We start from the raw sequence: 15,837 nt of genomic DNA, 5'->3' as shown, positions 1-15,837 counted from the left end.
GTAAGAGAGAATAGAGTTCAGTGGAAATGTGAACATRTGAATATGTAAATCAAGAGTTACTCAGTAATTAGGCTGTATAAAGACACAAATCTTTCTAATATGGGACAAATGGGTGTTGCCTTTCCATGGATTCTCATGCAAATAGTATTTGACATATTTTGCTTTGTTTTTTTGCCAGTCTACACATTTTTAGGCTATCTTGTGTGCTGGCACGGTTTAAAACTTGGCATGGAGCCTGTCCGTAGGGAGGAGGCATTGGGATGCCCTTCAGGGATATGTCTGCTCCACGCACCATTTGGAGTTTCTAACTTTGCTCTGCAAGCTCTATTGGGCATTGCACTTTTACAAGCTACACTTTCTCACAGGAGAAGCACTTGCTGCCAGAGTGCAGGGCTTACCTTCTGTGTTTAAGTAAACATCTCCAATTTTATGGGAGCACTGCCCTTCACACGAGGAGCTGCTACCACCACACTACCAGCAGGAGGCTACTTTCCAGCTCCTGGTGTTTCTCACCACATTTTTTAGATGTCTTGTAGGTTAAAATGGCAATAAGAAAAAAAGATTGCATTAAGAGAAGATAGATTTTTTTAAATTATCATTTATACTGTATTTAGTTACTGGTTCTGAATTATGTGGCATCCCTGGTGCAGGTTAAAAAAAATACAAAAATTCTTCTGCTGTAGTAAACTAAGTGACATCCTTATTTCAGCCACACCTTCTCCTTTGCTCATACACAGAATTCCTGTTGTGATGCTCATACTCTTTGGAATAATACGCTAAAGCACTTGTCTTTATCACATTAATTCTTTATCTTTTACATTTAATCTGAAAATATATGGGCCTGATTATGCAAGCTGATAAATTCTAATACTGTTCATTTTGCTCTTTTTTTCTTTTAACTTAAGTAATTTATATGGAGAGAAACTAGATACACACAAAATTCCAATGGCAGTTGTTGAAAAACATGTATAGTTGTTTTTTGCATACTTTATTTATCAAAGAGCTAGCAGCCTGTTTTGTGTTCCCTTCTCTTACCAGGTAATTGATATGAAAAGTGTGTCTCTATAGGTAATTTTACTATTTCAGGCTGTATTTCATACTGCAATTGCAGCCATATGAGGTATCTCCACAGACTAAAATGGTCTGCTTTATTTAGCAATTCAATTTGTGTTGAGCAGTGTAATTTACTGTATTTTTTTCCTGCATATCTCAGCATTTGGAAGAACCCTTTGAATCATTAGCTCTACAATGGCACCAGTATGTTCATGCTTTTTACCTTCTTCCCATCAGTGAGTAACAGGAAAAGGAGGAGTGAGTCATCGAAGAGTGGCATATTTTTCCTAGAAAAGCAAATATTCTTCATGTATCTGTGGATTTTGGACATTGTCTGCTGCCAAACTGGGCAGGCTGCTGCCTTCTTGTAACCCTGTGCTATGACTTTCCGCCCCCTACTCCACAACATCCAGGAGGAGGTTTAGGGAGCTAGATCATCAGCAAGAAAATTTGCTTTATCAGAAGTTTTCCTCTTGATTTGCATCCCAGAGAACTGCTCACCCCCTGGTCAGGCAAGTAATAGTGATCATGTAACAGAGGGAGAAGTTTCAGGGTTTACATATCCTAATGTTGAATTGTCCAGGGCCTCAATTCAGCTTGATGAAYATTTAAAGTGGGGTTAGACTTCAGTGTCATCTACAATTTTGAAAAAKATTATCATTATTTTTACTTGCTATATTAGACTATTCCTCTGTCTACTTAATTCTGCTGACAGCTACATTTAATATCCAGTTTGCAGTGGGTTTATTATGAAAAATAAGAATAAATAATAAAACAAACACAGGCTACCCATATAAATACAATCACTATGGATTTTTAAACTTTTTAATGTTAATGATAAATAAAATAGCTGGAACAAGAAATTCATGCTACCTGAGGCACAAACAGAACTGGCTCTTAGAAGTGAGAATAGCTGATCACTACTCAATGTGGGAATGTAGGAATGTATGTGTCTCATTCCCAGCCAGCACAGAGCAGGCCTTGTCAGAAAATTGTCCCCATTATTCTGAAACCCTGTTTTTGTTTTGTGGAAGTTTATGTAGAAGCTGGATAACTTCTCACACATATGGAGTATTTCACAAAAAAAATAACAACAAAAACAAAACAAAACAAAACAAAATAAACAAACAAATAAAAAGCAATGGGTCTGCCCTTCTTGAGATCAAGCCAAACTGCATCAGAAAATCTTCTGTCTTCTCTGCTGTCTGAGAACAAACCCTGACAGCTCCAGCTTGAAACACTGCCCCCAATCAATATTTAGAATGAGGGCCCCAGGGGAATACTTTGCTACTCCACTATAAAGTGATATTTTCCTTGAGACCTTAGGTAGATAAGGCTAAAAGAGACCAAGTACCTGAGGTCATGCTTTTAATGCAAATCCTTCTGCCTACTTCACGTGAAAAAATGTATCACTTAGCTTTAAAGGGACTAAAATCATGAGTTTATTTGATCCATAATGCATTGGGAAAGGCTCAAGGTAGCATTTTCTTTGCAGATATCTCTAGAGAACTACAGCTTTTTGGCAAATATCACATAGCATATTTTAAAGGAGATATYATTTTTGTGAGGCATCCTAAAGGTAAAACATGACTCAAGTTCATGGGGGTTAGGCTTTTATCATTAATTTGGCTCRTCTCAGATAGTCTTTTTATTTACAACAAACCAGACTTTAGGATAAAGTCTAGAGAAATGTCTTTTGGCCTTACTGCTTGCCAGTTGGGATGTAAGGGGGAAGAAAGATCTAATTTCCAATATAACCTCCATCTAAGGAGAGGAATATCTTCCAAAGAAGAGAATGGTGTTGGTTTGGTTGTGTCTGATGAGGAAGAGGAATGGATGATCAGCTCTGAACTCATAAGTTTCTGGGCAACACAGAGGCATTGCCAGAAGCCCCGTGGCACAACCTGCTTCAGTGCCCTCTTCATTGACTTCCACGATTGTCTTCTGGATGGCCTTGGACACAACCAAGCCATCTTTCATAGAGATTCCTGACAAATCAGCTTTTCCCCAGTCAAAAACATTCATTACTCCCATCTCCTGGAGAGTGTTGTTGAGAACATAACTTTCCTCCATCTTGAACTGGGGTAGGTACAACTTCACCCTCGCTGGTTGCATCGTAGCCAATCTGGTCCATTCTGTGAGTTTTTCATAAGTGAGGGCACGTTCAAGCTGTAAGGTATTGATAATATTGACTGCATTGATCGAAATTATTGGCACCATAATGAATGCAAGGAACAGAAGTTAAGTTTTTCCCACTTATCTTCTGCCCACACTGGAGCAATGCTAAAGTATTGTTCTCTATGTACCTTAATAGAGAGAAAATGAAGTGTTACCTSTTCTAGGCCAGGAAAGTCCTCACAGTCATCTTCAGGAAGAAGAATGAACATGCTTAGTTCATTGTTGAAGTATTGGAGCTCTATGACTTTTGTTTTCACTTCCTTTATGATGGCCATGTTGAAATCTCCTTCTTGAAACATCATCTGCACTTTCCTTCTCTCATTCTGGAGCACATGAAACATATTAAATGRAAAATACAGAAATTATTGTCCTGGTTTTAGTAGGTTTCAGTGTTGAGATTAGAGTTCAATTCAAAAGCCTTATTTGCACAGGTCATGGGTTTAATATACTTGTGGCATTGATGTGTTCCTCTCAACTGTAGTCCCAATGAAGTTATCTATTTTAGAGTATAAAACTACATTTCCCTTTCTAATGGTGCCAAATTACTTTACTCACAATTTCCTCATTACAACTTTCTTTTTTTCTGGCGTGGCAGATGAGGAAATGGATACATTTGATGCAACCATAAATTAAATTCCTCATGAATAATGTATGCATTCCCCTAAGATAATTTGYCTTTAGTACATTTCTTCCTGAAAGMACACACTGTTCTGTTTGTAAATATTAGCAGAGGAACAGAATCTTATATTTCAATCTCAAGAGCAGGCTATTTTTGAAACAGTACCCTTAGTTGCAACGTCCCCAACAAARTTAGTGCRTGTGTRCAGTGGATTTGACCCAAYAAGGATCTCAGCTGCACAAGAAYCACTTCTGATGTGAATTGGTACCAMCATTTACATATTTGTTTATCAAACTGGAGAGAAATACAGCCTTCTGTTGTTCTGACWGAAGACCACTGTCTTGTACTGGGATAGCAGAGAGGAGGAGAGCTCCCATCTGTTGTAGGAGACAGACATCTGACATCCTTCCCCCAGCTCCAGTTCCTGCCAATACTRTACCTTGTTCAGGTGAAAATACATYTCCTTAGTGTCTTCTTTCTTAAATTCTACTGCCCACTTTCCTTTAAAATATATAGCATTGACCAGGACAAGTACAGTAGARGGATCAATAAAACCAGCAGCAAACAGATCTTTGATTTTACCTTTAAAAATAATGAATTAAGAAGAATTAMTACTTTGTTCTGGCAATCTACTGACTTTGACTATTAATGGCTATTTCTTTAAAACTGAAAAGTGGTATAATGTTGTCAGAAAAATAACAAAAAATTTATATACAGCTTTGGAACCAAGGAACTCAAGGCATTTTTGTTCCTCTTACTACATTTATTTCCTATTGAGAAAAACAAAATAGTGCAGGTATTTAACATATAAAAATCTTTCTATCTTTGGAAAAAAAAGTGGAGAGTGATATTCCTAAGTGGTTTAATTACAAACCAAAAAACATGCACATTTTTTCTTTACCTTTTGTCTCATTTTCAACCCAAAAGTTAATTTTGTCTCTGACTTCTTCTTCAGTGTATTTAAAATTTACTGGTTCCAGTTCTGCTCGATAGAATTTCTTTGTGGAATCCAAGTATTGCTGGAAAGTACAAATTGCAGAAGTTTATTGCTGATTTTTAGAYGACAGATAATTTCTAAGTGGCTTCAGGATAATTCCATACAGTAGACCAGCAGGAAAAAAAATTAGTGAAAAAGGCTTTTGTCCCTCTATGCTTTTTGATGGAAGGCATTCTGCTGAGCTCCCCACACCACTCCCAGGAGCTGTTACAAAGGACACCACGGTCCCTTACCTGGAAGAATGGATAAGTAATTTCTCCGAAGAGTCTGTTGGCAATGGTGAGACAACAGCCTGGTCCAGGTTCACTGATTTCAGCCAACAGAGCCTGGAACTGGGAATGAACTCCTTCATCTTCACACTTCAAACAGGAAAACAGATATTTCATGGTAGCTTGAGCTTTCCTATGCAAAGTTGGACCTGAGGGTGAATTGCAGCCTCTCTCTGCATGAGAAACCCTACTCCACCCAGCTGGTAGGGGCACTGAAWYAAATCCACCAGGACACCACCTCCTMTTCCCCCATGCCAGATGAACAGAATGACAAAACAGTTCCCCTTCAGGCCTGCACCAGTTCACCTGCAAACCCTTTGTCTCCTACAGGGATGTCTCTGTGCATGCTAAGCAAATTGCTACTGGCTCACAGACTGGGAGAAGCAAGCTCCAAGGTGCCTTTGGTCTGCTCTGTAGTCAAACATTTGCAGGTGGCAATTGAAGCACTTATCACATTTTAGATTGGCAGTGCTGTTTTGGTTAGAAACCTGTACTGAGAAGGCTCAGCTATTGAAATGTGTGATTTCACAAGGCCCCTTAAATAACTAATAAAAGAACAGTAATAAGTAGGTCTGCAAATCTAGATGGAGGGGCTGATTGGCCCTGCTGCGCTTTCTGGCTAAGTGATTGTCTTCAAGGAGAAATGCTGACAAACTGGCTCCTGTTGCTGCAGGTCAGAGCTGCCATTGTGTCTTACCTCCTCAGAAGGGTATCTGTTTTGCTGCCTCCTATTGCTCAAAACTTCTCTGAAATGAAAGACCTGCAATGTAAATGTTGGGTGAATGCAACTGGGCGACAGTACTTCAAAGCTAAAGCAGTGTTGCAAGCCTATCCCAAAAYACAACCAGATAMAGTCACTGGAGAAAGGCCCCTTTGSTCTTTATCATAAGATCCTTGCAAGGGAACAAGAGGTTTTAATAGATGGTGAGTGCATGAAATCTTTGAAGTCTTTCTACATGAGAAAAGAGGCTTTCTGCGTCCAGAGAAGGCAGAAAACCACATTAAAGGGAAGGAAATCTTCTGAGCCCTGGAGAATGTAGGGATACCTCCAAAACACTTTCTTTAACACTGGCTTATTCATTGAACAGTCAATTCAATAATAATGCTTAGTCTGAAGAAATTTGGTATTAGGAACAGGATATTGTATTTTTAAAGGGTTCTCTGTGTGCACCAATCCTCTGGATGTTTAGGAGCTGTATCAGACATTACCATCAGCCTCYGGGCTCATATCTTGCCAGCATTCCCTTTTCCGAGCAAAGAAAACCCACCTTCTCAATCTGTTCCAGTGTGCTGCCCCTGGCTCCGAGGACAACCATTCCAAAGGCAGCTGACAGACTTAGCGGGGAGAAGAAGATGTTTTCATTTCTTTTCCTTTTGCTCAGCTCTCTGAAAAAGTCAAGACAGAACCTGGCATTGGCTGCACTGAGAGAGCACATCATGCACTGTGATCACCTGAAACAAGGGAAAAAGTAATTTAGGCTTCTTATCTTAACACGTGCTATGTTTAGACACCCTGGTAAGGTTTTCTGCAATATTTTGGCTGAATTATTCAGTACTTCATGGAAATTCTCCATTCATCACATTTSGGATTTCACAGTAAATGTGAAAACTGGCACCATAAATGGCAGAAGAAACACATTTGCAGAAACATTCTTCTGAGTTGAGCTGCATCTCCAGTTCAAGCAATAGCTATGCCTTTGCCACGTAGGCCTAACTTKGTCCTGACCACACCGCCAGCTCAGTTTGTATCCTGATCTTTTTGCCTCGAGTCCTCCAGGMACAGCACTTAATAATTACACCCTTGATCATATCTTACTCTTTGTATCTCTCTAAAACTTTGTGTGTATTACTCAGCTGTGCCTCCCCTACTGTATCCTTCTAAGGTTGCTTAACAGATATTTGATAGAAAATGGAACTACAGACAGACTCACTTAGTAACAGTCTCAACAAAGATACATTGTGCCCCAGCAGAAAATTCCAGTCATACTTTTTATCTGCAGCTTGAACTCTTTTTCCCAGATACCCTTCAGTTACAATCACAATAATTACAAGAAGATCATCTTCAATGATCTGCAAAACTCTTCATATCTTAGATCTAGAACAGAATTCATTTTTCATGAAAGACTTTTCCCAGTGTCTTCATCCAGTAAAGTGTGATAGAAGCATCTGATCATAAGAAAGTCAGTTCASTATTTTAGAAGTTCCACTAAGTAACTTTTGGTTTGATTCTTACTGAGTCTGAATAATTTCCTCCACAYGTGTAATAAACATGTTTCCCCTATTACACAAGACAAATTAAATTATCTGTGTAAGTATTTGAAAGATGGAACATTATAGAAAGGCTCTTATAAATTACCACTCTGGGTAATACAGGAGTGGCAAATGGTTTTAATATTCTTTAGAAGCACACTTGGAAAGCTTAGATGTTTAGAAGCACCATTGTGAAAGATAAGCACAGATTCATCACACAGGCCATACATTTTAATGCAATCCAAAACAATGCAGAGCAACTTGGAAATATTCTCACTTCCTCAAAATATGCCACATGCCACATATATGTGCCAAACAGGTATGTATGTATGTCCCACTAATGGACAGATCAATCCTTGGACATTTCCTAGTTCTGCCATTTACGATTAAAGATCATGAAGATATTTACCTTCTCCCCAGGACTGACGGTGTCAACTTGACTGCCAAGCTTCTTGATGGGACTTCTGGAGCAATGGGATATAAAACYATTGCCACTCCCAGTGGCTGCATAAATTTCACTCATGATGAATCACATTCCTGTCTGTTGCAACCAGTTGGTTATAATTAGAGGACCTGTTGTGGAATCTTGAATTTTTCCTTATCCCTAGGAGTTCAGAAAGAAGTCACAATTTTGAATGCATACTGAGATGTAAAGAAATTCTAATTAGTCATAAAAAAGAAAGCAAAGTCCTAGAAACAAAGGTGATTTCAGAGGTTTTTTTTTACCTGAAAAAAATAAATTCTACGAATTTTGATGTATTTTGCTGTCAGGAGTGGCACCATTGAATGCAAATATATAGTTTTTGTAATGAAACTATTACACTGATACAATCAGCCCACCAGCTTAGTCCTGGGCTGAACTATATATTAAGTTCAGCCCAGGAATTCTCATTACTTCTCATTTTTGTCAGTGTCTCTGTGGATGTCTGGCCATTGTCTTATATTGCTTCAACAAGGCGTAGGCARCAGGRACAGAGCAACCTACTTATAAGAAGYAGTGTACTTCTGGTGTTACTTTCCTGAAAAACAACCTTTCTTCACTTTTAGATTGATATGGTGTGTGGGTAGGCAAGCATTTGCATGAGTGTATGCGTGCATTAACACTTATAACACTGTTTTGTAACAAACACTTAGTTATCACTGCTAAAATATACTTACATATCAACCCAACCATACATTAGGCTTCTCTGGTATTTAGGAAACTCTGAAGGCAGTTTCCTATCAGTCATGAAGTACTTAGGGGTCTAATTCTGTTTTGGTTTGAATTTTCTCATMGYTTTCTCTTGGGAGGAAATWGAAATTAAAAACACAMTGTCCATTCAAGCCCTGAGARCAACAGTCAGACCTGCACAGATTYAGATTTTGCCTGAAGGAACAAGAGCCATTGAATCTGGTTTAGCAAGAAAAGTTTCTTAGCACTGGGGCAAGAAAATTTCCCAAAGGAGCATCTGGCTTGCTTTCCTGGTTTCTGGCCTGTTTCCACATAGTCACTTAAAAACCCACCTGCTGAGCCTGTTCTTCAATGCTAAGGAGAATTCCCTGTGTGACCGYCCAGGAGCCACTCTGGCAGTCACACCTGCACCACCCAGGCTGGACAGAGGAAGGCCCCTGCACAGCTGCACACCTCACACTCACACAGTCATACCATCTTTTCTTACTATGAGACATCTCAGTCCTTAAAATAATTTAATCATGGTGCAATAACAAAGTATCAGCTCAAGCTGGTGCCTCGGAGGAGGGAACCCAAAGGACACCTTGGGCTTTTATACCTTACAATCTACACGTGAGAAAGTCCAAGGTCCTTGGGTTCCTGCTGTGTCTCTGGATGTCCAGTTTCCTGGCTGGGTCACAGGTTCCCAGGCCTTTTGTTCTGCACTGGGTGGGCACTTCACAGMCCCTTGCCTGGGGCTCCCACCCAGAGCTCAACCTGCAGCTGCAGCTTGGGCCACCTGCACTGAATGGATTCCCAAACACTCACATTGTCACCGACAGRGAACTGCAGAGAAGAATTGGGCAGRTGCTGTTCCCTTTCTTGTGGTGATGGGCTGYTCTCTGCATTCTTATTTCAGGCACTAGGCATAGCACATTTGGCAGAAAAAATGTTGTGGAATGTAAGAGGGGGAAAATATACAAGTAGGAGCTGCAAGATGTAACCATTTTAAGTCAGAGTAGCATTCATGTGTCTCCCAGAACAGAAATAAGATGGTTTTCAAACAGCAAGACACAAACAAATATTTCTCTTTTAGGACAAAGTTATCTAATATGCTCACAGAGTGAAACACTACTCTCTTAGCCCACGTAGTTTTCTAATACTTTTGAGGTCTTGTCTTCACTGTCTTAAATGAAGAGGTTTCTATAGGTTTCTTCGTTACTGTTTGTTAGTTCTCTGGTTTTGTAGGTACTTCAGTTCTTAATTAATTTTGAGTTAACCTGAAGCTTAACTATTGGTCCATTGTTCCATTTGATGAATATTTGTTCCACATGAATCATTTTCTGTCAGTGATCAAATTATAGATAATGAAGGAGCTGGACTGGCATGAATTCCGTTTAAGGAACATTCTCTGCTGTCCTTCTAGTCTCCTGCTTTGCTATTCTCTGCTAGGTTAGATTCATGTAGGTTAGAGAGTGGCTTAGACAGAAATAGTTTTTTAATGAGAATGTCTGAGAAACCCAGGAGTTTTTGTTCAAGTAGATTGAAGGATCTCCTGAACCATAGGTTTTGACTCTCTATGTAAGTGGTTGCTGGGAAAAGCAAAGATACAGCTCATGCCGCTGTTGAACAGAGAAATGGGACTTACATCACATTTGCCAGACCTGTTGCTCTTTGAATAATGCAGAGATTCATTGCAGGTTGGAGAAAAATGAAGAGGGTTGAAGATGGTCACAGTAGTCTCAGAATCAGGAGATTCTCTTTATTCCTTTCCATGGATTAAATTCGTAACAGGAAAGGATAAATAGCAGGAGGACTTTTTCTAAAGGTTACAGGGAAGTAGTTGCTGAGATGAGTTGTATGGAAAGAAAGATAAAGATGTAAAAGCACTTCAAGTACAAAGGAAGTGACAGATTTTGTTTCAGATAGTTAGACTACTCTTCGAAAATTCGGATTTCAAAGACAGCCCTTTTAGCTGGTGGTCAGATGCTTGTCATAGTAAAGTTGCTTTCAGGCACAGAGGATCACAGATTAACCTGCTTTCTATACTTAAAATTCTTCACATTTAGATAAGACTGTAAATAGCATTACATCCTTAGGGATAGGTTTTGTCCAGCACTGTTTACCCATTTGCAGTTATTTTGGTGAAAGTCCCAAACTTTTCCTTCACTTGCCAGGGACATTTTTTTAATGTTTCTGCATTTTTTTAATGTTTCTGATTCTGTCCATAGGGCCAGGACCATCGGAATAAAGCGTTCTCCATATGATTTTTAAACCCCAAAGAGCCCTGATGACATGGATGAGGAAGGCCAAAACAAGGCTGCTCGGTGATGCCAATCAGCAGARCACAACCTCACAGCAAGAAGCAATGACTCACCCAGTAGCAGAATAGACCACCAGCCTATCCCTTGTGATTATTCTTTRTTTCCAAAGAGTGCAAGAAACATGGATGTCTACAGTTCCTCCTTGGCTTTTTTCTCACCATTTGCAGCCATATGCTTCCCTTGCTGTCAGTGTCAGCAGGACCTTGCAGGGAAGCAGATTCTTGTCGAAGAACCAGAGGCTGCTCTTAAGTTTRACAGCAAAGGCTTTTCTTGTCCCTTTCATCTTACAAAATGCATGTTCTGCTACCACCCGGCTCAGGTGGTAATTACAGAGTACCTGATTTGTCTGAGGTTGCCTGTGAGTAAAGGTACCATTAGATAAGTGGAGCTGCTGAACAGCAAGAGCAAAACAAGRACTCCTTTGATTTTTACTGGCCAAGCGGGCCCCCCTCCCAGCTTGTCAGACATCTGCTACAACAAGTCTTAAACAACATATCAGAGCTATCAGGGTGATAAAATATCTGTGGTGATCCACAGAAACTTCACCATGGCAGAAGCTGAATAAATTGGAGAGATTTCAAATGTTGCTGGTGGTCTCAGCTCATATGGGGAAYACCACATGAGCAGAGCCTGATATTAATTTCTGTGATCTTCAGGTTGTATGAGTCAAGACCTATTGAAAAGCAAKTATCAGCTTCTAAATAGCACTTCTGTCTGCTGACTCTCCAATACTGAATTTACTGGCAACAGGACACAGGAATTGATGAATGTGAACTTTGCAGAGACCTGGGCCACCTCATGCTGGTCATTCAGCTTGCAAGGGAAAAGGTGAGCCCAGCATTGTTGTTTTTCTGCCTGTGCTTCTTTGTGCACCAGAGGCTTTTCCATGATTGCTGTAAACCCCATTTACTCTCCAKGGAAATTTAGACATGCCACAATATATTGTCAAAAAATTCTTCATCTTTGATTCAGTTATCAGCACCCAAAAAGAGGTCTAGCAGCCAGTTCTGCCTGTTGTACCTTCTCTGCTCACACCCTTTCTCACTTGTTCCTAAGCTCTGACTAACAGGAAATTACATTTGTAAGCAGGGACGTCTGCATGTGCCTTCTGAACAGACTTTCACAGTGTTAGGTGTTATGACTTCACAGATAAATATTTCTGCATAATGACCCTGTTTTATAATGCTGATTCAGCTTTGTGAGTGATCTCATTTACAGTATTTCTGGATATCATTTCTTTGTGGCAATTTAAATCGTTTTAAAAGCCAGATTTCTTTTCCTGAATAGCAAGTGCAGCATTTTTTGAAGCTGTGTGATACAGAATGTCCATAAGCCATTCCTCTCCTGGCTGTAACTCAGTATATACTTTTTCTTGTCCCATCATTGTGGGATGCAGTAGAAAGCAGGAAATTTCCTCTGCATTTTAAATAAGAGGCTTTTTCTGTATTGCTTAGCCAGTGAAAARGATAATTGATATTTTCTTGCAGTGGAGTTATGGTTGTTAGCTTTGGTTCGAAATGACAGAACTTTGTGGCTGGAAAGATTCCTGCTTCATCTGCTGCCCTAGGGTGGGATGAAAGACCTAGACTACAGCTGATGGGGGTTTGCTGAACCTGGTTTTGAAGCTTCTGGACAAAGAGTTTCCAAACCTCTGTTACATTTCAGTTCTTCCTTATTCCTGAAGTTTTAACTCAACTTTCTCCTAAGTTGTCCTGACTGTAAATTAAAACAGTTACATCTGATAACCTTTAAACTTTGACATGTGCTAGTGGACAAGTTGTGCAAACACTTCTTAGTCAATTTATTCTCTGTGCAAGGCATAGTCTTTGGGAGTGTCTGCCTGGTAATAAAAGGTAATTATTGTAGATGTACTCATAATCAGGAACTCAACATCACACTAATCATACCACCCAAAACCTGTGGGTATTYTTAACTGCTGAGCTACTTTAACAAATTATGGACTTGGAAGCCTGAAACACCCTCCAGGRCTGCTCAGCCATTCTGAGGAGAAAGGTATTGCTCTTGGCATTCAGTCTGGATGTTAAAAGTAATTGTTCTTCCTCATTTTTGCGACCATCCTTGTGGTACCATTTCCATAGCTAGTCAAATTATGTAGTGGCTCAGTAGTTGTTTGCATAAATGTCTGTGTGGATATTCTTGCCAATCCTTATAACTACTGAAGTCAGATGTATTACAAGTCCAAAAAATGGAGCATGTTTGCCAATATTGTGTACATATTGAAAACAAAATAAGATTTGAAAATACCCTTCCTAAACTGCCAAGCCCTGTGAAGAACTGGTAGGTGTTACAACTTATATATTTAGGGTCAAATTTTCAGCCAATGTAAACTGATTCAGCTCCAGAGGARGTGTGAAAAGAGAATTTGTTCCCATGGAAAAAACTTCTTCTTCAGGCCATGGAATAATATTGGTATGTAAATGGTAYGTTTTCTGCATACTGCCATGGCATTTCTACAATATATCATTCTGCAATTCAAATTCCTGCATTCCTGGTATAACCAAGAGCTCCTGAACTGKCCTGAAAATAAGTTCCCTTCACATTTCTGCTTTCCCTCAGTTCCACTGAATTTTATCCTTGATAAATATTTTGCTTTTATATTATCCTGGATAAAATTTGACGGTGCTTTCTTTTCTGGCCTGCCTGTAACCCAGACACATCACCTTGTGAATCCCAGCTTGTATCCCAGCTAGTTRTAAATATTTGTGTATAATCTAAAGCAGAATCTGTGACCAGCATCACTTACCAACAACCTTCATAAAGCAAGATACTTCTACTACACAGAATAAGATTTTCCAGAAAACTTGACTTTAAARCATTATTCTTCCAAGAACCATTAATTCATGTAGAACATGTAAAGTAGTCCCTGCTATTTTGTTCTTGAGTAATCACTGGATGCAAACAAGAATGTCTTGAGACAACATGATGTCCAATAGCTTCAATATTTGGCCTGGGACACCCTGGGAAATTCACACACAGAAGYGCCTCACATTGCTCCAGACAAAGGCAAGTATCTGACTACAAGCTGCTGATGAAGGGACATTAAGGGTGTGTGGGAAATCATGACAAAACACTTCCCTTTAAGCTCCCTGTGTGCCAGTGGAACAGGGTCCCCATGGTACTGAAGCACACACAGCCAGTGCTGCTGCTGGGGGAAAGCGCCATTTGGCCCTTTCCCTAAACCTCCTTCTGGTACAAAGTAAACATTGGGAGGTAAGTCATGGGAGGCAAACAGGATCTGGAACACCATCAAATGCTTGTGGGGCGACTTCAAAGCTCTGACCTGACAGCAAGCCTTCTTGTTTGAGAGTGGGAAAAGCCTCCCACTACATGTCTTTATTCACAGAGCTGCAGTTTACTGCCTATTTAAGATGTGATTAATTTTTCCTCCTGTATTTGTAAACCAGATACAGGATGTACTCATAAACATATTCTCCCTTTGTCTGCTTTTGTACTACCTGGAAAAACAAAACTCTGTGTGTTCATTTCTAAATTGAGACTTCAAGRCAGCCCTTTTTTGTTCCTGCTATGTACAGGTGTTCCAGCTAGAGAACTGGGACTGTCACTGTTCTCAGAAATGAGTGTAAATCTGTAACACCACCAATACCTGTTCACTGATACTTAATAACTTATAAACACATACTGTGTAATTGCAGAAAATTGTATGGGTACTAGAGACCAGAATTAGACCATATTTGCTTTTTCAGTTTCARTTCAGYAACAGCCAAAATATATCAACACTGYTTTTAGCYAGAAATCCTAAAAGATCACCATACAGACTGCTGTGAACACAGTCAGCTTCATCCCAGTCACATTCAGTGCACCCCAGTACAGACACTTGCATTAATATATTCTGAAAATACTATGGTACTTTAGARGGATTTTCATCCATTATGGAATTCTGGAATTATGGATTGAGAAATACTTCCCCTTGAGCAGTCGCCCCTGTATTGTTTAGTAAGATAATTTCCCACCCAGAGAGTCATAGAACTGGCAGGGTGAGAAATTATAGACTTAGGACAATCTTCCTCCAAGCCAAACACCTCATGGCCTCAAAGGAGCATGGCTTTTCAGGCACAYTTAAAACACCAGAGCACTGGAGAAGAATTTTATTAGAAAGGTTTCACAGTGATACTAAAAAACCCCGTCTTTTGCATTCATTATTATTTTCAGAATGACAGGTCGGAGAAATGAAGGTGGAGGACACTCAAGTTCCTGGTGGTGGTAAATKACACCTCACTGTGCTTTTAGTTCATGGATGAAATAAAACAGGCAAGAGAARAGACATGTGGCAGACGTCTTTGGCACAAGCATTGAGCATTTGTCTGTGGCAGAAGCCCTGAGTGCCTAAGGCAACTTTTAAGTCAGGGTTCAAAAAGCCATACCAATTAAATTCTTTGAATACTTTTATTGCTGCCATACTTAGCTACTTCCAAAGGGAAGGTATGGAGAGAGTACCTGAGAAAAAGAGTGTGGGAAAAATCTCTACATATCTCCATGCCCAAAATCTGTATGAACWCCCACTCAGGACATGAACATGACCTGTGGGTTTCACTGCCTTCATGACAGCCAAAACCCTTCCCTCTTGGTGGTGTTTGGCACTGGACATGGGGTTACCGGAGGATGTGAGAGGGAAGTGGGAGGTTCAGGATTGAGCTGTCTCTGGCTTGGCATCTGGTGGCTGGAGACAAAGGTCTGCAACAGCACTGGCCTTGACATGTGGCTGAAGAGGGGAGGCATCATTCTGGACTTATTTATCCAGAACTTCACCCAGCTGTTTAGACAGCCCCACTGCAACAGGAGTTTTCATGGCTAAGAATGAAATAAGAATGAAATAAGAATGAAATAATCTCCATTAAGTGTGTTCACTTGTTCGAGAAGAGCTCTAAATAGGAAAGGCCCATTATAATTTTTCCAGTTGTCATGCCAAAGCAACTTGTGTTTTTTTTCTTGCAGTCAAGAATATGGATATCAGAAAA

The 15,837-nt window shown here is 39.9% G+C and overlaps 1 protein-coding gene across 4 annotated transcripts; it reads right to left on the bottom strand.

Annotated features, from left to right (window-relative positions):
• Nucleotides 1-613: 613 nt before the first annotated feature.
• On the bottom strand, nucleotides 614-8,004 carry LOC130577646 (serpin B4-like). Of its 4 annotated transcripts, none has more exons than XM_057373147.1 (8): nucleotides 7,776-8,002; nucleotides 6,385-6,502; nucleotides 5,814-5,876; nucleotides 5,081-5,206; nucleotides 4,752-4,869; nucleotides 4,290-4,432; nucleotides 3,387-3,554; nucleotides 616-3,222 (listed from the first exon to the last, which is right to left on the bottom strand). In XM_057373147.1, exons 1-8 carry the CDS (start codon nucleotides 7,874-7,876, stop codon nucleotides 2,818-2,820), a joined length of 1,242 nt encoding a protein of 413 aa, XP_057229130.1. In that variant the 5' UTR covers nucleotides 7,877-8,002; the 3' UTR covers nucleotides 616-2,817. The 4 variants fall into 4 exon arrangements, with proteins under 4 accessions (XP_057229133.1, XP_057229130.1, XP_057229132.1 ...); XM_057373149.1 differs by having other exon boundaries at nucleotides 617-3,222; nucleotides 6,385-6,568; nucleotides 7,776-7,838; XM_057373148.1 differs by lacking the exon at nucleotides 7,776-8,002 and adding an exon at nucleotides 7,104-7,260 and having other exon boundaries at nucleotides 617-3,222; nucleotides 6,385-6,568.
• Nucleotides 8,005-15,837: the final 7,833 nt, after the last annotated feature.

The sequence above is a fragment of the Malurus melanocephalus genome, unplaced genomic scaffold, assembly GCF_030028575.1.
Source record: "Malurus melanocephalus ecotype Western Australia unplaced genomic scaffold, MMel_1.1 scaffold_187, whole genome shotgun sequence".
NCBI lineage: Eukaryota > Metazoa > Chordata > Aves > Passeriformes > Maluridae > Malurus > Malurus melanocephalus.
Note: the sequence above shows the minus strand (reverse complement) of the source record. Positions and strands in the feature narration are given on the sequence as shown.